The sequence below is a fragment of the Nelumbo nucifera genome, chromosome 5, assembly GCF_055504915.1.
Source record: "Nelumbo nucifera cultivar China Antique chromosome 5, China Antique-T2T, whole genome shotgun sequence".
Lineage (NCBI taxonomy): Eukaryota > Viridiplantae > Streptophyta > Magnoliopsida > Proteales > Nelumbonaceae > Nelumbo > Nelumbo nucifera.
The window spans coordinates 172,176-194,513 of record NC_142653.1 but is presented as its reverse complement, the minus strand read 5'-3'; the positions used below and the strand labels follow the sequence as shown (position 1 = coordinate 194,513).

Sequence of the window (22,338 nt, the reverse complement as noted above, 5' to 3'; positions counted from 1 at the left end):
AAACAGAAAAAACAAGTAAAGTGTTCCTCCATGTTAGGGAGCATATTTGGATCATGCAGGAATATTTGTACAGGGTGCGTGATTTTTACCTGCATATGTATGGTCTCCAAACTCCCATTAATATCTTTTCATGTCTTTTAAAACTCTGGCTTGTAGAATTTGACATAGAGCAGTAGTCCACAGCAGCTAATCCCTCATATACCATCACATGGCTGATATCTACTTCCATAGTCTCTCTAATGAGAGCAACCCTTCAGAGCTATTTTCTATTCTATGTACTTGTCAACACATGAACTTACCTTAGAGATCAAGTGTAAGACATCATATGCATAGACTTCAGTTAAAATGAAAGAGTAAAAAGCCCAAATTGAAAAAAACAAATTTAACATCTGAAAGTATAGGCATCAAAGGCCAGAGTATAAACAGAAAAAATCAATTATTTTAGGCAAAAAAAACTTAAAATCTAATCAGTGATGATATTTTTTTATTAGGTATATTAAAAAACAAATTTATTGTTCATGGTCCAATAAGTGAAGTGGGTTTTTCAATTACATATCCAACCTAATTTATTGTCCTAAAAGAAATAGAAAGCCTAACCCAAATGATCAAAACCTCGTAATCCCAAACAATAGTTAAATATATGTACAGCGTCATTAGATAACTGTGAATACAGTTGGGCAAATGTTCAAAATATCACAATGTATCAGTGCATATCATACGATATGTATCCCTATTTACTAGGAGATAATAGATCTCCATAAACCCCTCTCAACGTAACGGTCAGTTTCCCTTTGGAAACTCCCATTTTTCATATCATGAGTGTTTATACAATGAATCATGCATTTGGCTTTCTAAAACAGAAAAGGAAAATAAAAGAAAAAATCTGAATAAATCTATCACTCTTTTAACTGAATCATGCGTTTCGCTAGAATGACTCCCATAGGTACCCATAGTAGCACAGCCGACACGTTTAATGGTGTAGGCCTTGCCACCGCCCGTTCGTCGTGGAAGATTAATGGCTTTGGATAATCCTTTCTTGGCAAGGATGGGGCCTTCTCCTCCATCGGAACGAAGTATACTTCCTGCAAGTGACAATGGCTCAAATGTAGGGGAGAGAGAGAGAGAGAGAGCACATGGCATCAAGCATGGTGAAATAACAAAATCAGGTGATCAAACGAAATACTGTCGTCCGCCGACGAGACTGAGGATGGAGCGATGGAGGAGCGGAGGCGCTAAACCCTAACCTTTGAAAGCTTCCACACTTGATGCTTCAAAGTTCAAACGAAAATGAACATTGAACGGACCATTCGAAGTAGTGGCTTTGTCCACTTTCGGTCCATTCTATGAATGGACTATTCATGTTCGGACCGATCCGCGTCCATATCATTTTTAGGACCGTCCAGTCCGTCCATATCACTTTCGATTCGGACGGTGTTCAACTCGAAACCGGTCCATTGACACCCCTACCATTAAGTCAGATTCCATCAAGTTTCAAATAAAAGATGGTGTGGTAGTTTTTTTTTTTTTTTTTGTCTCCTAAGGACAGGCGACGTGAATTCCTATTCGATGGCCCATGCTGGGTATTTGATGGATGGTGTCATGGTGATATTTGACTATAATAATGTGTTATTTATTAAAATTTATGGGTGGGCTTTGATTGGTAAAAACTGGTAAAAACTCTTTCCATATTATATTTTTATTGCAACAGATTTTCCCTACATTTATATCTTGGGTACAAATCAAAGTTCATATACAGTTTAAGTCTTAAAACAATTGTATAACACACACACAAAAATAAAAAAAAGACAATCTTCACAAAATGTTAAGATCTGAATTTCATAATTTGCATATAATGGTGGTTGCATATGCATCAGATTAAAACATCAATGCACCAAATCAATGATAAAATTGCACTAAATAGTATTACATATAGATACAATTCATCCCAATGAAACATAAACTTCATGAAGAATTAACGGAATGCCACTCTTAACCAATCTCCTTTTTTGTGATTATTTAAAATCTATGAAAATAATTACTATTATTGGTTAGGAATAAACTAAGCTATTATGTTATTTTTACTAAGTAACCATTGAATAGCAAAAATCATTATCTAAGAATAAAGGTTATTACAAGAGTGAAAACCTTGGACAATTGAATAAAACCCAACCTAAAATTCAGTCCTAGAGTAAAGATTTATGTGACTATTAAATAACTTACATTTAAGCCTAAAAACAGCTCATAAAAACATTTTCTTCTTACTTTTTAACAATGTTTTCAACTCACAATTGATTCGGTTGATTGAACTGTTCGAACCATCACCTGACTAGGATTTCTGGTCCAATTTTGTTAAAACCCATCAATCTGTCAAAAACCATTAACTTGGTCAAAAATTGTCTAACTCGGGTAGTTCAATCGTTAGCCCGTTTGACCTAGTCACTGTGTTGCGGGTTGCACACTCAATGGATGTAAACTTTCGGTGATCATAATTTTGCACTCTGATATCTGATTGGGGTGATCTTTTTTATTTTAATTTTTGGTAAATTTTCGAGATCTATAATCTCAAGGAGTCAAAGGCGCCTTGCCCCACTTTTTTTGCAAAAAAAAAGAAAACTTTTTTGGCCTCAAATTACAAATAATATTTTTTTATAAATAAAAAATTAAAAATGAATTAAAATCATAAATATAAAATAATACATATATCATATCTAAAACATAATTATATATTATTTATTGATAAAATATATATTTGTACACATACATACATACATACATACATATCTGATCCGTTCGACCCAAACAGTCAAACCGGTGACCCGCGACTTGGAGGAAAAAATGGTTTGACCTCCGGGTCGGTTTTTGAAACACTACTTTTTAATTAAGAGGAGATAAAGAAATTAGCTAGAAGCAAAATTTATCAACCAACCACTAAAGTAACATGTATGTGGAAACCTTTTCTTATCCAAAGAGTTAATTTCACACTATTCATGAGAAATTAAGATAAGCCATCAAGCTCTCATTTTGTTTTTACATCAAACTCTTAGTTTGTTATCCAAAGAATTATAAGAATAATCAAAATATGAGAAGAGAGACTAAATTAATTCTATTACATATTAAAAAAAACAATTTTTGAAGCTTATGGGGAATTGGTTATAAAAAATGAAGTCTTCGATTATAGTTTAATGATCAATCAAATTAGAAATTCATGCACATATATAGCAATATTACTGTAAGAAAACACATTCATAAATATGCAACATACTTGTCCTCATCTGCATCCGATTTTGGTTCACACAATTTGGCATCAAGTGCTATACCCAATGAGGCCTCCTTGTTTTTTCCTGAAAGGCCAAAATAGAACTTTATGAACATTTTTCTACTTAAATATGTTTTAGAAAATTATTATTATTCAAAGAAACATAGCATGGATGATAAATCACCTTGAAATGAACCTGTTAAGCATGAAAGACAATGTCATGAGATAAGAGGCTATTGTAAGCAACTATATACTCATTGAAAGTAATCTAGTGCTTCACTCTATTGCCAAAATCCTGGAAGTAGGCAATGTCCATAAAGTATCAAATACTTACATTAACAAAATCCATGACATGTTATAAACATTTTTTCTAGGATCAATTGATGTGTTCTGAAATTTCAAGTTCTACATTTAACAAAAATAGGCCACTATTCGTTGTTTATTTTGATTATTTAGGGTCTTGGGAGGGGTGAATTGGATATAGACCTAATCATTCGCATTTTCTTGCATAATATGGCAAGTCCTAGGTTCAAACACGTATTTCCATGCTTGCCCAAGATTTTATTATCACACTGTAATGGCCCTAACTTATGTTTCGTAAGATATCTGTGGAAAAAGGAAGAAGCAGTGGCACTTATTGTAGGTTCATTAGGTAGAAACTGTTTGAAAGTTGATCATATAGATTTAACATTCTCTCAAAAATATTTTAGTTAAGCTACTGATTTTAAGATGTTCAATTAATTTTGTCATGAATAAGGGATGAGGAGAAAAATTCATTGACCGCTAAACAACTGGCTATCAAACATGCCAGGAGTTGAGAGTAATGCCACTTTTAAGATGAAATCAGCTTTATAAACCTATAGAAAAAGGTTACTAAACCAACTTGAGGTATGGCAAAATTGTATGAATTAGTGGTCTTGTTACTTTTGTTGAACACCTTACTTCAAGGAACAACCTTACAACTTTAAGCTTTACCCCCTATTATTGTATCTGAAAACACAAACCTGCATTACAATAAGGTATTTAGTGTGTACACGTGCACAAGGTACTTGATGAGATATCAAATTAATATTGCCCTATCCTATTGAAAAGTGTTTGAAATCAAAATTGTATGACGACATGACGACATGAGACTATCAAATTAATATTGCCCTTTCCTTGGGTAAATGCAGTTAATTGGATAAGTTTTTTTTGGAAACACTTATTTGGGTAAGTGCATTTACCCATGTTCTTTTATTTCTCATGTAAATAAGTCAATGACCATTTTAACCATAAAAATTCATTATTAAAAGGGGCATTTTTTGTCCCATTCAAGTATTGTCAACTTTCCCTCTAGATGGGAAAGCTATTTACCCATCTAAGAGATGGGTATCACTTACCGGGGTAAGTGGTACTCAGGAAAATAAACTCTCTTTGGTCCCCACATACATTTAAAAAAAGAACATGGGATTCTTGGTCAATGAGATTTAAAATCCCATTGACCAACTTTCTCCTCCCTCAAAATCCGAAAAAAGAACACCCCCCTTAAGCTTATTTTTTAAAAAATGCACATAGGTGCAAATGTAAACAACTCCATAGGGTTTCTAATCATATCATTAAAAGTCTCATGCCCAATTTCACGGATATATATAAGAAGTACCTATTAGGCTTCATCTAATACTAAAAGAGATATGTTAAGACCAGATTACATCCAAAATGGCAAATTATATATTCATGCACATAATAAGTGATAAACTGCCATAGTGCCACCATTGTTGAATTTGCTGATTGAGAGTAGTATAACAAAGCAAATATACTTTAAGGCTCAGTTTGGAAGGAGTATAAATACAAATATGTACTACACAAATATATATAAAATAATACAAAATATAAGATTTTGGGCTCTACAGATTTGTATTTATACTCCTTCCAAACTGAGCCTAAGAGTCTAATCTTGTTAAATATTAACAAAGAATTCATAAATAGACTTAGCAAGTCTTCACCATCACCATTCATCTCAAGGGCGGGCCTCAAGAATCACTATCCTCGTTAGCATAGAAGACTTACTTAGCTAGCTTCTAATTATAAGTTCTATTTTTTGTTGTTGTTGGATGAAAGAAAAATTCCATCTAGTTCTACTACTACAATGTTGTAACAAAGAAAAGTTATTAGATCCGAGTAAAAGAAAGACAAGTATAAAAAATAATAAATTAATATAGGGGTTGAAAATAGCTGAATTGAACCAAGTATAAATCCTAAAAGAATAAGCTTAATGAAGAGGGAAGGGGGGACAGACAAAACCTAATATATGACAAAGGAAGCTAAACATCGATTTTTTTTTGTATCAAGGCAAATCTATATTGCTAGAAAGACATGATACCATAAGGGTTTTGATCAATCAAGAATGCCCCGTGAGTTTTGATGAATGCCGTACATATGAAAAGAAATTAAGTAGCTACATCAAGTTCATACTTTTTACCCAGAATGTGTAACAAATGTTGGAAAAGATGACACATTGAAACATATAAAAGGATATTAAATCCAAGCATCATAAAAGCACTAAAATGCTAGGGGATGAAGACCTAAAAATATAAAGGTTGGCCTAAAATGAATGGATTTTTGTTGCGGATAAGGAGTCATGACCGTCAACCTAAAACTCAACCTGATTGAACAATTGCACATGAAAATTTTGATGTAATCATTTGGAGAGTGGGAACAAACATATTACAACTCTAGAATTACAATACAAATCGGCTTTTCAACAACAAGCACATGTAATTGTTGATTGTTGAGCTGTTGTACATGTAATTGGAAACCTAGACTTTTCAAACTATAGCTTTACTAACAAAGAAATTGCTTCATACTTGACTTTCAGCAGTTAATTAATCCATCCACCAACTAAGATTTCATAACCGGATTACTAGCACTTGATAAATCCATAAAATATAAAAAATATAGTAAAATAAGAAATAAATATTTGAATAAATCAATATGGTCTGAAATTATAAAAGTCAGATCTGTTGGGTTTAGGTGTTGATCGGCTGCAAGAGATAATGAGAAATCACTTAGCGCTTCCAGGCATGTGATCAAGAAGACAGAAAGAGGTCAGAATTGAAAGTCAGTGCTTGAATGGTAAAGATGGTTTCTTGTGTATGATCAACAATGGCTTCTTGCCCTTACGGAACAACAACAGTTGAATGAAGATGTAAATAGAGAACCCTTGTTCACTTGCGTTTAGTTTGTAAAATCAGGTGTTAGAAATGACAATGGCTTTTGTTTTTCTTTTTTTTTTTAAATTTTGCCTACTCGCGTGTTAGAAAAGACAATGGCTTTTGCTTTTTTTTTCTTTTTTCTTTTTTGCCTACAAATGTTATGCAGAATAACCAAAAAAATAAGGGGTAAAATTGGTAAAAAAAATCAGGGTCTTTTGACCACACTAAGGCCCTGTATGGTTAATGGGAATAGGGTTCTAAAATCAGAATTAGAATGGGCTATTCTGATTCCAACTGTTTGGTTGGACGGAATTGAAATCTCATTTTCATTCCTGCTGGAATGACCATTCCCTGTCCCTCTTTTGGGAATAAAATCCCATTCTTGTTGGTTGTAATTGTCATTCCCATTTCTGTCTGAACCAAACAGACTATGGGAATAGACCATTTCAATTCCAATCAAGGTTCAAAGTATTGACACGTATCGACCCGTATCGGTTGATACGCACCTACAAAGATTGTATCAGGTCAGCCATTGGTTCAAAGGGTAACCGGGCCTTAAACCGGCCCCTCTGAACCGATTTTGAAAAAAATAAAAAAACACCAACACAGGCCAATACACCCTACCAGCGTATTGGCCCGTGTCGATATTTAGAACCTTGATTCCAATTCCAAAATATTTTAATTCAAATTCCAATTCTAACTGCAAACCAAATGAACCTTAACTGAATCATTCTCATTTTTTTTATATATGAAATATGAAAATGATAAATATAATCAAGGAAATGTCAAAGAGGGAAAGACAAGTAAAGCCATCCAACCGAAGCCAAAAATACAGCCATATAAGCATATGTAATTGGAAGAGCTTTGACCAATCAAAGCACCTGTTAATTTTTTATGAATACCACCTGATTGAGTTCGACATGCCCATTCGAACAACCTTGCATTGAAAATATTTCCGTACTTATACTTTATTTCATGGAAAGCTATTCCCAATGCAAAATTGCACGAGGCTGTTGGGACAGTATGAGCACCGGCTTGCCCTGACCAAAGCCGATCTCCACCTGATTGGTCATCTCTTTTTGGAGAGTTTACAATTGGCGCTCCACATGCACATTTCAACGCATTGAGAATGTCTCCAGAAGTTGTCATTGGGAGACGTTCCCAATACACAGTTGGGATGTCCTATAAGGAATGCTCTGTGGGGCACAGATGTGAATTCCTTTTATGATACAAGTTGATTGGCTGTAAAGTTTTCCGATATCATGTATTTTCAGTATCGTAGTCGAACCCATAAGAGAGAGAGATGTTGCTTGTAACACAAATTATCTCATTACAATGCAAACCCTAAACAGTATCTCAAAAAGACTTGGGCTCAAGATTACACTTTATACAGCATCAAGCATTTGTGACTTTACTAACCTTCCATGATCACCACAGCTACCAGGAATATTGACTGGGTAACAGGGTAGAATTGTAGAAAATAAGGTCCAAACAGATGAAACCTCCCTCTGCTATGACTGTTCCACATTGCAGGCAAACGCCTGCCTTTATTGTAAAAGTAATACAAAGAGAGAACAGATCCAACAGACAATGTTATTGACCCTTCTTTCTCTTCACCGTTTTCACCAAACTAATAAAGAATCGAGGAGAACATAAACTTACATGGTGATGAACTCGACTTTTGATTCTTCACCCCCAGAAGGGTGAGTTATGACCCACCCCCAAAAATATGATAACACAACCCATACATCTATCTACAGATTGCAGAATCTCACTAGATTGAACTCTCTTTTCTCTTTTGGAAGCTCATATGTAATTGTCTAGTAATGCAAACGAGTCTCCTGCGAAAATGGCATGACCAGATCAAGCTCCAAAGCAATTGAAAACCCCTGGGAGCAGAAAAATGCTAATTACAGTCCAGTCCACATTCTTCCAGGACAGGTCCATCCGACTTGGCCAAGAATGGATCAATCCGGACCCACAAAAGGGAAAAGATAGAAGCAAGAAGAATGGACCAGACAATGATGATTGTGGGTGTCCTGTTCTGCCGGCCCAATAGACCCTTGAGGAATGGGTAGAGATGGACAATCACCCAGAAGGCAAAGAAGAGCTTACCAAACAAAGGACCCCATGACTCATACCCGTTGTTTATTGCATTTGAGACACCAGCAACAACACCGATAAGGTTTATTATTAGCAATGTTGTTGGTGGGATAAGCAATGTAGTCCACTTAAATGCATATAGCTCTGAGAACTCATCATCATCCCCAGCCTTCGATGTCACAGTGAAGTTGGTATCTATACCAGCCAATACCTTTAAAAGACCCTGGAAGACTGCAAAAAGATGCGCAGAAACACCCCCAATGACCCAAAACTGCTCATTCCGCCACCAATCATCAAGACCAACACCACTCCATCTCATTTCCAGGATGCTTGTAGCGAAAATACAAATGAAAAGTGACATAAACCATAAACTTGCGATGTTGCTAAGCTACACCAGAAACAAGACAAAAACATATAAGGTCTAGTGCACTATAAAAACTAAGCAAGATGTTCCCCATCTGGAGACAAGTTTCATACCTCTGGAGTGATAAATTTGCCTGTGAGCAAGCACACAGCAGGTAAGGTACAGTATGCTAGCAGTGGAATTGATGTCAATGGATAAACTGTAGCACCTATGTAAGACCAGCGCTCCAACCATTTCAAGCCACCTCCATATCCATACCATATGGGACAGTGCCTGCTCAAGAAAATTTCCACAGAACCAAGAGCCCATCGAAGGACCTGATGCAGACGATCAGAAAGATTGATGGGTGCAGATCCTTTAAATGCTGGCCTCGGTGGGATACAATATATTGATCGCCATCCATGGCAGTGCATCTTAAAACCAGTAAGAATATCTTCTGTAACAGAACCATAGATCCAACCAACCTGATGACAAATATGATTATTGGCAGGTGAATGCAATTCTAAAAGAGAGAGCCCTCTGTAATAGATGACAAGAGAAGCAGCAGCCTAGTGAATATTACCTCTTTTCCCCAATCTGTCTTGTCTTCATAGCCACAGCTGATGACATGAATGGCTTCTTTCAGCAAAGATGCAGGGCTTGCACTTTTCAGTGTTCCACCATTCTCAAGCAGGGTGGATGCAACGAACACGGGAGACTGTCCAAACTTCTTTTCCAACTTCTCCTCAGATATCACAGTTGATTTTGAACTCTCAATCCCTGCATATAGAAATTGCAATGAAAAAAAAATCAATAGTAAATAACAAAGAATGGGCCTAATAGCTGGCAGAATCGCATCCTAAAGAATCAGAACTGACAGGATTTGCAAACTTTATTGATAAGGATGATTTTATCAATAAAGATTTCATAGCTGAGATGGATTCATAGGACTTCAATATTTGAGATGCATAATTCCACTTGAATTGCAACAGAAGTTGGCTCATAACAAAACAGAACTAGTTGAGATTAATAAAAGGCAACCTTTAAAAACTTTAGACATGAATTACAAGCCAGTACTTATTTTACAATTTGGTGCACCCTAGTCATTTTTAAAGGCATCAACCAATACCAAGTCATCAATTTGGTAGACCTTTTGCCAAGTTGGAAAATTATCCAATCCCCAGCAAAGTTGAGCTTGCACCAAAAAAAATAATAATAAAAAAACAAAGTTGATCTGAATTTGTGGATATATGATTATAACTGTATCAGCAAGTTTCTAAAAATTGCTTCAAATAGGCAAAAACCTATATCTTTCTAGAAATTTCGAAGGGATAATGAATAAAGAAGAATCTAAATACAAACTTTAATCATCACAAAACAATAAAATTTCAGATTCCATAGGGCATCAAACAAGAATTTTTTTTAGTACCTTCAATGCCCTCCAAAGAATATGCAGGTGGTATCAAATTTCGAGAACCCCTTTTCTTCTCAGACTTGGGCTTAGTGGTCTTCTTCCTCTTCCCAGAACAGCAGCATGCACAGCAACACCACTTTGGCCAACAATTGCAGGTCCTTGTTGGTGGCTTCTTTGTCTTTGGAGCATCATAACCATAGAGCGCCTGCCTTCTAAATGCACACCCAGTCCCCACATATATGGGCCCTTGTATCCCATCTAGACCTTTCATGTTAATCTGGTACAGGAAACTTATCCATTAGCTTACTCATAGAAACAATAAGCTTGTTGAGAATATAAATAGTAGATTACAGAAGCAACTTATAAGAATGGAGAACAACATGCTTACATCAAAAAATACAACATTTCGGTTGGCATATCGGTCATGCCTATCAATACCATCAAACCTTTGTGGGAATTGCACATAGCACACTTTCTTTCCCATCAATGGATCCATCATGAAACACATTGCCTCCCTGAGAGCTTTGCTGTTATTGATGTAGTGATCACAATCCAAGTTCAATAGATATGGTGCATTTGTCAGCACAGCTGAGACTCTGACCTGTTTATGAAAAACAACCAGCAAATAAAGAATTACAATCTTTTGTTTCTGACAGGAATTCAGAGACAAGAAATTGTTCATTTGACACTCACCAAAGCATTCATAGCACCAGCCTTTTTATGGTGAGTAAATCCTGGCCTCTTTTCTCTGGAGACATAAACTAGGCGAGGTAGTTCATTTCCTTCAGTGTCATGCCCTCCACTTTGGCCTAGAAACACCTGGAGTGGACCATAGAAGAAGCATTAGAACCACATTCTTAGAAAGGGTATTAATAACAGAACATGTTTGTACCTGAATCATGCCAGGGTGATCTCGGACATTATTTCCAGGCCATGGAGTCCCATCTTGCATTGTCCACCCTTCTTCCGGGACCTTCTGAGCCTTGGCAACCAAAGCATTGATCCGAACTTTGTACTCCTCATATTCTCTCTGCCAGCCAAAACATTCTAGCATATTTAGACACATGGCCAACAAAAACAAAATGTAGTTGTGTTATGAACAAAGATTAGATTTAACTAAGACATCATTACCTTCATGGCCCTTCGCTCTTTTACAAATGAAGGGAGGACCTTATCCTTGAGATAATCAATCTTCTGAGCAAAATACCACTCAGGTGCTCGTGGCTCAATATTGAACTTCTTGCAGAAAGGAACCCATTTCCGTGCAAACTCAGATGTTTCAGACAATGCTTCAAATGTCAGCATAGCAGCACCATCATCTGAAACGTAGCAAGAAACCTTTTCTACAGGGTAGTCGACAGCAAGAATGGATAGAACGGTGTTTGCAGTAACCAGAGGAGGTTCTTTTAATGGGTCTACTGTACTCACAAATATATCTACTGCAGAGAGTTGAGAAGGCTGGCCTTCTTTTTCATACCTGAAAAAATCAACTGCCAAAAATCATAAGCTTTGATTCTGTGGTTGGGTGTAAATGCAAACTAAAAAAAAAAGAAAAAGATAACTGAATTTGACTGAGCACTAACCGCAAGGATAGTCTGTCTAGATAAGTTTCCCGATCAATTGGTAGCCACTTTGGAAACTGATCAAGGATCCATGAAATGGCAAACCAAATCTCACAAATAACAGATATGAGCCACAATGCATATGCATCAGGTGCTGGATGTGTTATTCGGTAATGAAAGAAGAACCCAAGAACTACAAGCCGTATAATGATGATCATGCGATATGGGTTTATTTGGCTCGATGGAATTGGTAGTTTCCTTGATAACGGTTGTCTAGCCTCATCCATTCTGATGAAAAACAAGGTAAAGCACCAATGCTTAGCATTCAAAATCAACAGTACAAACTGAAAGGAGTTCATGGTAATAAAGTGCAAGAAAGGGAGGAATAATTGATTCAATATATCAAGTCATCATTACCATGACATATGATGATTAATAAATACTTTGGGATTTGATCTAGTTGGAGAAAACTTGTAGGAGTACAAAAACCAGTTAACATTAATGTTCTTAAAACTGTAATTGTCTCATAAATCATAGAGAATGTTGAGTTTGAATCATAAAACATATTGTGAATCATAACATTATTTATAAATTTTCCAAAAATTAAAAGTAGATATTTTAAAAATTTAAGTATTTTTTAATAAAAATTTATACATACATACATATATATATATATATAGAGAGAGAGAGAGAGAGAAGTGATTTTGGCCCATTTTTAATTCATTTTTTTCTGATATTTACCTAAACATTTGTATTGAGTGCCATAAAAGAAGCTCCCAAGCTTGTCCAGGCCAGACATCAGGGGTAAAGTATACAAACAGCATAAAGCTAACCATACACTAACTCTTTTTTTATAAGTACATACACTAACTCACAAATTTTAATTTGTATCTACCATATATGTACTTAACACAATAGAGCTTACCATTTATACACTAGAAAAATAAGATGATATGATCAAGTTTGACTTGAAAACTGACTAATCCTCTTTAAAATGGTTCTTTAACCTAAATATGATAGAAAATAGACTCAATAAGGTTCCTAAATAAGGCTTCAATAACTTAGACAAACCATATTATAGAAAGGGTTTTAAAACAAGAGACCCTTGAAAAAAAAATCAAAAGAAACAAATGAATGATAAAGTTGAGAATTAAATCTCAATTCCAAGGTGGTGGTAGGTGGTTGAAGAACCCTGAGGATGCTGTGTAGTGTTACAAGAATGAAATCAAGAAATTTAAGTGGCTGACAAGGAATTTGACTGTTTCTATACAATGGGTGGGGAGATCAGCAAATGCATTGGCAAATGGTTTAGCCGGGCAAGGGGCAAATAGGGAAGATTTGTTTTTGGGCTCAGCTGTAATGTTCGTTTCTTCTTTCTAGTTTCCTTGTAATCTGTTGGGAGAGGCTGCAGCTCATGCCTCCCCAAGGGCTGTTGTATGAGTTTAAAGTTCTATATTAAGTTCTGAATTAATAAAGTTTTCTCTTCATTCATAAAAAAATGATTCAAATCAAATGAATTGTATAAATCATATAATTCACAAAATTAAATAATAGAATTAAAATAGTAATTGCAACATATTTGCAGAAGCAGAAAAATATACAGACATAATATTTGAATCAAAACCATTGGGATTCATGATTTGAATTGTGAATTGTAAGATTTTGACAATTATGGTTAACACAAATAGGCCAAAGCCTCAACCTTTTATCAGTTGACTTATCAAGAGAGAAAGGTAAAGAAACAGCTAATCCACAGGTTACATAGATTCTATAAAATTTAATGGATTTACTGGGTACAGGAGCTGCACATGAAAACATTATCCATTAACATTTTCATATACCAGAGATGCTTCTCAAGTGCTTACAGGGGTAGATCTGGCCCATCACCATCATTGTCCCAATCTTTGCCACCAATTTCATTCTTCATGACTTGTAGCTTCTCTTGTTTTTGCTTCCAATTCTCCACCCTCTCCTTCCATGCAACACTTCCATAACCATAAGCAGCCAAATCCTTGGATGGATCCATGGATCTAGGTTGGACTGCAAATGAATAAAAAGAAATATCTCATTTTAGTGAATAAGATGTAACATAATAATGAATGGCATTGCAGCTATAATCATTACTGAAACATGAAAAATGTCAAAGCACCTGGGAGACTAGGATCTGCGAATGGAAGGGGGTGGACCCTTTTTCCTCCACCCCCCATGAAAGAAGGAACCAAAGCATGCTGTTCTGGAGGAATATCGTCAACCTACAACAACCCATGTCGCTAGTTCAATTGGAAAACCATTTTACCTTTGATATTAGAACAGTGAAAACTAGGCCACATAACAATGAGAGAGTAGTAGTTAGAGGTACTCATCTACAACATATATATTAGAAAAAAAAAAAGAAGTCAATTAAATAAACCACAGAGAAAAAAAAAAGGAATTTGCATAGTTGATTAAATACCATCTGGCCATCGGTAAGAAGAGGAACTTGAGGCATCGTATGAATAACTTGAGGCATGTATGCATCCCCGGCTCGGCCATAGCTCATGTGGCCATGAAGCATGGATTCAGCAAGATATTGCATATCTTGCTTTTCCCTCCCAGAAAAACTAAATTCGTTCTCAAGGTCATCGATGCCATCTTCTTCTTCATCACCCGCAACTCTAGCACACCCTGTAAATTTTCAACCTATTTAAACCAAAAAATGCCCCAAAAGAAAATAACTTGCACAATCAAATATTCAAATGGTAAGATCTTGGTCACAACAAGTAGCTCACCCTTTAGACGTTTGAACCTAGTTTTACACTGTGGGCAGACCTGGCTTCCTTCTCTCCGCTCATACTCGTAGCAAGTCCTGCAAATTGGGAAGGCACATTCATTGCAGGCAACAAAGAGCTCACCATCTACATTAAGCCCCACATCATCCCCACAAATTTGGCAGATTTGCCCACTGATTGGCCGCAACGGCTTCGGCTGCAACAACAAGCAACATCCACAAATTAGAAATTCTCGATTCTTCAAAAATGAAGCACAGGAACTGTAAAACCAGACTCTTCAAGACCAACAAAAAGAATTCATCGTTTTCCAATATCATATCTTTGAACTTACTCCAAATTCTCCCTCGCGACGGATGACGACCAGTTCATTCCTGTTGTGAGAGCCTGCCACCAAACCAGCACTGGCCTCCATGACTCAAAATAAAGAGGCCACACCCAAATACCCAAATTTTCTCCAGATCTGCTCTCCTTGGAAACCAGATAAAAATCCGATCTTTTTTGTTATAATTTTAGGTTTTGAGCAGAACCCAGTTGATAAAACTCGATGTTCAGGAAATCTAGAAGAAATACATCTCACTGGAGATGAAGCTCGAGCTCCCCATCTGAGCTGTAAAACCTGTGGAGGGGAAGCTAGAAGGGGCCTTATTTGTGAACGCACAGAAAGACTTCCCCCTCTTATTATTCCTTCCTTGTTACCTCAAACACTAGCAAAAATCCCTCTCTTTCAGTGAAAAAAAATATATCGAGCATCTTCGATTTTCAGGAAAAAATAAGAAAAATTATAAAAAATTAAATAATGAATACCATGCTAAGACTATTACACCAACCCTTTCTCTCCTACAACCTTCTATTTGCCACTCGTTTTTAACACCTCCGCCGACACAGTTAACACGTCAGAGATAGACACAATCTCTCACTCTCGGTTAGAGATTTTAACTGCAAATTTCTTTCTCGGTATAAAAGCTCATTCACGTAATGTAGATTAAAAACAAAACAAAATTGAGGGTTGATTTGGACGGGAACCGGATCTACAAGGCATAACATAAAGTAAGTACGTTAAATGCGAATTTGATAGTATTTTGACAACTGTCAAGTTTTAATCTTTTTCAAGGTGGGCTGAGGGTATTTTAAGTAACAGGTGTCAAAAAATTTTTAAGTGCTCATTAATCCTATTTACAACATTGTGGTTACATGATCCAAATTGGGTTTGGACATCCCTAGAAAAGACAAAAGAACCTTATAAAATAATGTTTTTTTGATAAATTACAAAGACCCCATATACTTAATTTTTATTTGTAATAAAGATTCTCTAAATTTTCACTTTATAACAAATACTCCCTCTATTAGACTTCCTCTAATTAACTTGAAAAAAAATCAGCTGTTTAAAATTTTGTAAATCCACAAAATACCATTTTCTTATTTATTTAAATGATTTATGATTTGAGTAGTTTTCTAAATATAACATTAAAGCCCCCTTGATTGCTCCAATAGATCCTTTCAAATTTTTGGTTGATTCAGTATTCAAATGAAATGGTAGAGATTTCTTTCTCAATATAAATTTATTGTTTTGTTTGGTTTTTCCTGATTTATTGGAGAAAGTAGTGGATAATTTTTATATTTTAAGATAAAGAGAGGTACTTGTGTGAGGAAAAATGAATCAAGAATTAAAAAAAAAATTCTATGCCAATGAAATGATTATTATTATTATTATTATTATTATTATTATTATTATTATTTTAGCCATTTTCATTAAGAGAATATATAGGTATTTTTGGTCAATTAGGGTTTAAAAGAAAAGTGTGAGAAAAAGAAATTAAGAAAAGTTTAGATGTGCATTTTAGTAATCAATGGGGTATTTGTTGCAACGTGGGTATTTGTCACTTACTCTATAGTACAGAGAGTCTTTGTAATTTACCCTTTTTCTTTTAAAAAATGCCTTTCTATAATGTGCCAAAGTTTGGAAGAAGAAAAGCACTAGAAAAATAGAAGGGAAATACATATAATTTTACTACATCAATAATTTATAAAATCTATTGGTGGCTTGCTGAACTGAAAGTTCCTTCGGGTTATGCTAAGCCAACCCATATTTTGGGTCAGATTCAGCTAGAGGGTGCGGAAGGACATGTTTGTATGTCCAGCAGAGAAATTTTTAATTACTTTTTTCACACTATGTATAGTCTTTCGCGGGTACTAGATTATATTCATTGAATGTAGAAGAATGGATTGAAGAGCAGATTGAATCAATACTTTTTTACTTAACTGACTGAGAGCTGAAGCTTTCCACCTATTTAGTTTCGAGTTGGATTGTCCAAAACATAATTCAAATTAGCATCTAGAGCAACACAAAGGAAGCCCTAAATATATAGAGTGAGGATTAAGGGGATTAATATGAAGTTGCCTTTTAATCATTCTTTTATGACGTGGATGAATGTTTTTACTGAAGAATATTCATGATTTTTCAAAATTTATCACCTTACCAGAAGAGGATTGAAATTGGTCTAAAATTTATTTCAAATTGTCCAAATCCTCCCTATAAACGGGCTTTAAGAAAAAGTATTACATCATCAACAAAAAAGAAATGAGAATTGGAGGGGGAGTGATTCGAGATTTTAATTCCTTGCAACTGCCCCTCATGTTCAGCCTTGAAAATCATGCGGGAAATTATTCAAACACCCATTTTTCCTCCGGAAAATTCAATGCATTGGGCTTGGATTCCTCGTAAATCATGTAAATTCACCACTAAAGAGGCGTATAAAAATTTACAACAGTCGTTCCTGGTATCTGTTCCTATTGACTTCCGATTTTGTCTTAAATGGATTTGGAAATTAACTATTCCCCATAGTTATCAGTCGTTTTTTTCTGGAAGGTTATTAGTAATTTTGTTCCAGTGAAAGAGTTGATATGTTTGGATCAGCAAGAGAAACATTGTGTATTATGCCATGGGTATGAATCATTTGTTTTTTGAAGGTACTTTTGCACAAGCTATCTTCTTTGCAACGCCATGGAATATTAATCTTAACAGTTTACTCCAAGGTTCATGAGTGCCTTGTATTAACGCTTTGTTTATTTTTGTGTCTGATAAATAATTGCTTACTAATGTTTTAGGTTGGATTGCAATTGCTTTTTATTATATTTGCTTGCTAGGAATGAAAAATGTTTTAGAAACCACCAAATTATGCCTCAAAATCTCTGAAGTATTATTAACCAAGCATTCCAAAATTCTAGATTGTCTCAATCTGATCGAAGTCGTACACAAGATTCTCGGCCAAAATTTTTGCTTCAAGTTAAACAGTCGACAGATATTATTATCATATTTACTGATGCTGGGACGATTACAAATACCTGATCATTCTCTTTTGGGATCATCGTATTATCCAGGAATCTATCATGTCTGAAAATATGGGGCAGGGTCGATAATTTCGATTCTATTGATCAAGCTGAGCTCTTTGCTGTTTTGCAGGCTTTTTAATTTGTACAGCAATGGAATCATGGGAGTATGGTTTTATGTTCTGATATGCAAAGGGTGGTGTGGGCGTTTGAAGAGAAGTTTCTGTAGACCTGGTTTTGCCATTGGCTTTTGATGAAGATTAAGGCTCTTATTAAATTTAGTGATATTTCTTATTGTTATCTAAATAGAAAGTATCAGCTTCAAAAGATCTCAGTCAAATTTGTTTATTTATTTCTGAGAAGGGCTACTCCGTCTTGTGTATCCCCTCAACTTTTCCTATCAAAACAAATAAAGTGTAATATGTCAGCCCATGCCGCGTTGCAGTTGGCCAAGAGCCATCCGCTAGAGTACCGGTGATTCAGGACTTTGTAGATAAAACGGTTTAATACAGTACTTTTATCTTTCAAAAAAAAGGAATAGATAAATTGCAGAGGAAGTTCTTTTGGGGAATAAACCAAATACAAAAAAAAATAAAAATAAAAAAAAGGTTTGCCTTGGGCGGATGGGAATGGATAAAAGTTGCATGTGTAAGGAGGAGGGCGGTTTGGTATAAGAAAGATGATAACTAAATAATGCAAACATGATAAAATTAGGATGAAAAAGAAAAACAATCTATGGGTGAAAGTTATTAACAAAAAATATTTAAGGAATAAAAAATTCTTGAATGCAACATCCCAAAATCTGTTTCCTGGGCTTGGAAATAAATTCTTAACAGAGAGAGAAATTCTGAAGGGAATGGGAATCTATGCAAACTATGGACACATACTTGGATCAATAATAAGCCCCCGACATTAGGAGAGAGAAAATATGAATATATATATATATATATGTGTGTGTGTGTGTGTGTTTGGGTTATGGATGAGTTGGTCAGGGATACCACGTGGCAGTCTCTGTGGTCACACGCGGGATAGATAATCATGACCAAGGAGTGTCTTGCACGGATGAGGAATTTAACTCCGCTAAGGAAGAGGAGACATCCCGATGACCTCGGTAGGCAACCTCATCCCGACAACCCTGGAAGCCTCATCCGTCTAGAACACGGACATCCAACTTTAAATAGGTAATATTCGCTCAAGGTAAATGACTTTTGGACTTGGAATACTTTTACACCATCTGCTCATACCAGCATTTTACTTACTCGGCCCGGCCACTTATCTCTCCATTCAACTGGCTTGAGCGTCAGAGTACCTACCTAGGGAATAACTCATCGGGCCTTTAACCTTCCCTCTTGGTTGCAAATCCTAATGTGCGGCTTTGTCCTTCCACCTTGGCTTCGTCTAATTGACAAGATTATCTGACTATGTCCTCAGTTCGGGACACCTTGGATCAGACAACATCAGATTGGCAACGTTTGTGGAAATGCACAAAAAGTCATTTCCAAAACCTCCTTCCACACACTCAAAACAACCATGCCTAAGAACACATCTGACCACTCTAGAGCCCGTTCCCATCTCAGGGCTCCTGCTCCCATTGCAGCTCTCCACCTCGAGAGCCTCAATAGCAAACCACGGTAGACCCTATGCAATTCCAGGCGATGTAACAAAAAGTCGACCACATTCTTGCAATGATGGAGACGTTGGGGCAGCTAATTCAAGCCCCTTAAACCGTTCGCCCTGCTGCGCATAGGGATGCAAACGGATTGAATCATATTTGAATCTGGGTGAATTCGAATTCGATTAGATAAAAAAATCAAATGATTTGAATTTGAATTTGAATCCTTCGGATTTTGTATTCAATGGTTCGAATTCGACTCGAACCTTTTCATTAGATATCCAATTCGATTCAATTGAGCATTTTCGAATCAAATATCCAATTCGATCCGATTTGAACATCACCCATTTAACCTATAACCTATGCATTATCAACAATTTAACACATATCTAAGCATAAATTTAACCTGTAAATTTTCACCAATTTAACTTACACTTAACACAAATTTAACCTGTAAAATTTCAGCAATTTAACCTCTTAATTATCAACAATTTAACATTGACTTCTAACATAAATTTAGCATGAAAATTTCACTATTTCACCAATTTAACTTGTGAATTTTTCAACAAATTAACATGTGACTTATCAGCAATTTAACCTATAATTTTTAGCAATTTATGATAAACTTGTAGAACAAATTTAACTTGTAAATTTTCAGAAATTTAATCTAATTATCAACAAATTTATCATTTAAGTCTAGCACAAATCAAATACACTCATACGAAAACCTAAATGGATAAACAAAATTTGACTCTAACAAACCCAAACGGCTAAACCTATTCCATATGATAAAACTCATAGAAAAGGGATTGGAAAAAAATAGAAGATGGGAGGAGAAAGATTACCAGCGGCACTGTTGAGTCGTGAATGGATGAATGCGAGGAAACCAACGACTAGCAGTTTTCAAGATTGAACCAAACAGGTCAAAGGCAAGTCAGTAAGTCACAACCTATGACCGGTCACCGACGATGGCAGCAGGCAACAACACACTGTCGTGTGACAGATAGGGTTCTTTGCCTTCTTCTCACTTTCACTCTTTCAGTTGTTTAGAAGTTAGAAGAGAGGAAGAGTCTAGGGTATTCGAACTCCACTTTTTAGTTTTTACTTTTGTTAGATAGGACCTCATTTTTAAATTTACAATTTTAGACCTATGTAATTAATTAAATTACATAGGTGAGAAGCAACAGTCATCTAGAATACGAGACCCCCCAGTTTGGTCCCATCCACATGACATCCACAGCAAGTGATATCACTCCACTTGAGTACCGGCAAAGGAACAGCTCGGCCAGCATCTACCATAATCGTCGTTCTCGATAGCTGAGTCCAATTAGGTCCAAGATCGGCCTGCAACCCAAAAGGAGAGAAGCCCGTGGACGCGACCCTAGCCGACAAAGACGCCGAGATTTGGAAGCCAAGAGAAAGGCTAGCCGAATTGGAACGAAGCCAAGCAGACAAAAGCATGGCTCCTCCAATTGCCCAACACCTAGAACAACACCGTAGCCAGCTTGTGAAGGAACATGTCTTCATTCAAGAGATCGTGGACGAGCTTCCACCAGTTGGTTAGCGACCTCCTCAGTTCGAGAAGTTCGATGGAGCCTCGAAAAGTATGGTAGACATGCCATGTGAAAGAAGGTGAAATCCATCATATGGATGGCCGAACCATGATGGATGGTTGGACGAAATTTCAAAAATTTTCTTTCATCCTTTTGGGAATTGCATTCCCAGTTTCAGAAAAAATGCATTTTTCTAGGATCGATCTTGCACCGAAATTGAATCAGATTTGAAACCAAACAAGAGGGAAATGTATACCTGATACGGAATCCACAAATGTAGCTCCCAAAGTGGTAGGTCACGCCAAAATCAAATCCCAAAACCAGTTTCCACTGAATATGGCACAGCTTGGAGTGAAACCGGTTCAACAACACAGTTTTCACCAAAATTGTAATCCAAATCTTTGGATCAAACAAGGGAGGCGAGCATGGTTTTTCGCTGTATTTTTCTTGCAAAAATCAGAGATAGAACTTATCAAGATCAGTCCCCAAAATCAGATATCTAACTAGGGTTTCTAGGGTGGCAAGTGCAGAGAAAGAGACCTAAAAGCAAAGAGTAATCTGAAGCAGTTCGATCTCTCTTTCTCTTAATCCTTAAGCAACAGCACTCCTAATCGAATTAAGAAATTTGATCCAAACCTTTATTTGGATCTGGACTCTATCAGTAGATAGGTCTTATCCTCTTATGAGAATGGGTGCTCCAAACCCAGATCCAAACCCATATTTGCCCATGTCACATGACACCTTAAACAATCATGTGACATCTTATTAATCATGGGCTTTAGGCCCATTAACCAAGTGGCTCATGTCCCAAGAGTGTTGCTAGCCCATTTAGGTTTGATTTGTATGGAATGAGACCCCAACAATGACCTCACATAAGCCCATGTGGGTTCAACCCAGCCTCTGTGAAAAGGCCTGCCCGAATTCACTATTGAATGTAGTGAACCCCTGAGCTTATCAGTATATACTCAAATTGGACCCACCATTTACAACTAAATGATCATTGAGTCTAGCAATCCTATGAAGGCCCAAGGATAATGGATTTAAGTAAGATATAGCCCATCAGGTAATTAGCCCTTAATGGTCTCTTACACTTAACCCCTTAGCCCACAATGATCAAACACTGCCCGACAGGAAAGGACCTCTCCCCTAACTACAAGGTGCAGTGTCACACTCTCTGCTCGAATGGGTCTCAGGAATTAAAACATTTTG

General features: G+C 36.2%; 1 protein-coding gene and 1 non-coding gene across 2 annotated transcripts; both read right to left on the bottom strand.

Moving 5' to 3' along the window:
- Window positions 1–244: 244 nt before the first annotated feature.
- On the bottom strand, window positions 245–320 carry LOC148791168 (small nucleolar RNA snoR101). The gene has a single exon (XR_016076985.1). It is a non-coding gene; the product is annotated as a small nucleolar RNA snoR101 (small nucleolar RNA).
- Window positions 321–7,753: 7,433 nt separating this feature from the next.
- Window positions 7,754–15,471, bottom strand: LOC104603854 (putative cellulose synthase A catalytic subunit 3 [UDP-forming]). Its single transcript, XM_010268019.3, has 14 exons — window positions 14,969–15,471; window positions 14,638–14,833; window positions 14,322–14,533; window positions 14,019–14,121; window positions 13,735–13,909; window positions 11,891–12,157; window positions 11,439–11,784; window positions 11,200–11,337; window positions 11,001–11,126; window positions 10,696–10,908; window positions 10,323–10,584; window positions 9,477–9,673; window positions 9,028–9,378; window positions 7,754–8,938 (listed from the first exon to the last, which is right to left on the bottom strand). The coding sequence occupies exons 1-14, from the start codon at window positions 15,047–15,049 to the stop codon at window positions 8,354–8,356; spliced, it is 3,252 nt and encodes a 1,083-aa protein (XP_010266321.1). The 5' UTR covers window positions 15,050–15,471; the 3' UTR covers window positions 7,754–8,353.
- Between the last annotated feature and the right edge of the window lie 6,867 nt (window positions 15,472–22,338).

What these genes read in the sequence shown, in the direction of transcription:
- LOC104603854 (XM_010268019.3), bottom strand. Translation starts at nt 15,049, where the DNA reads ATGGAGGCCAGTGCTGGTTTGGTGGCAGGCTCTCACAACAGGAATGAA. An exon ending in GTCGCGAGGGAGAATTTGGA is followed by an intron (nt 14,834 to 14,968) that starts GTAAGTTCAAAG and finishes TTGTTGTTGCAG; the next exon opens with CCGAAGCCGTTGCGGCCAAT. An exon ending in GCAAATTTATCACTCCAGAG is followed by an intron (nt 8,939 to 9,027) that starts GTATGAAACTTG and finishes TTTCTGGTGTAG; the next exon opens with CTTAGCAACATCGCAAGTTT.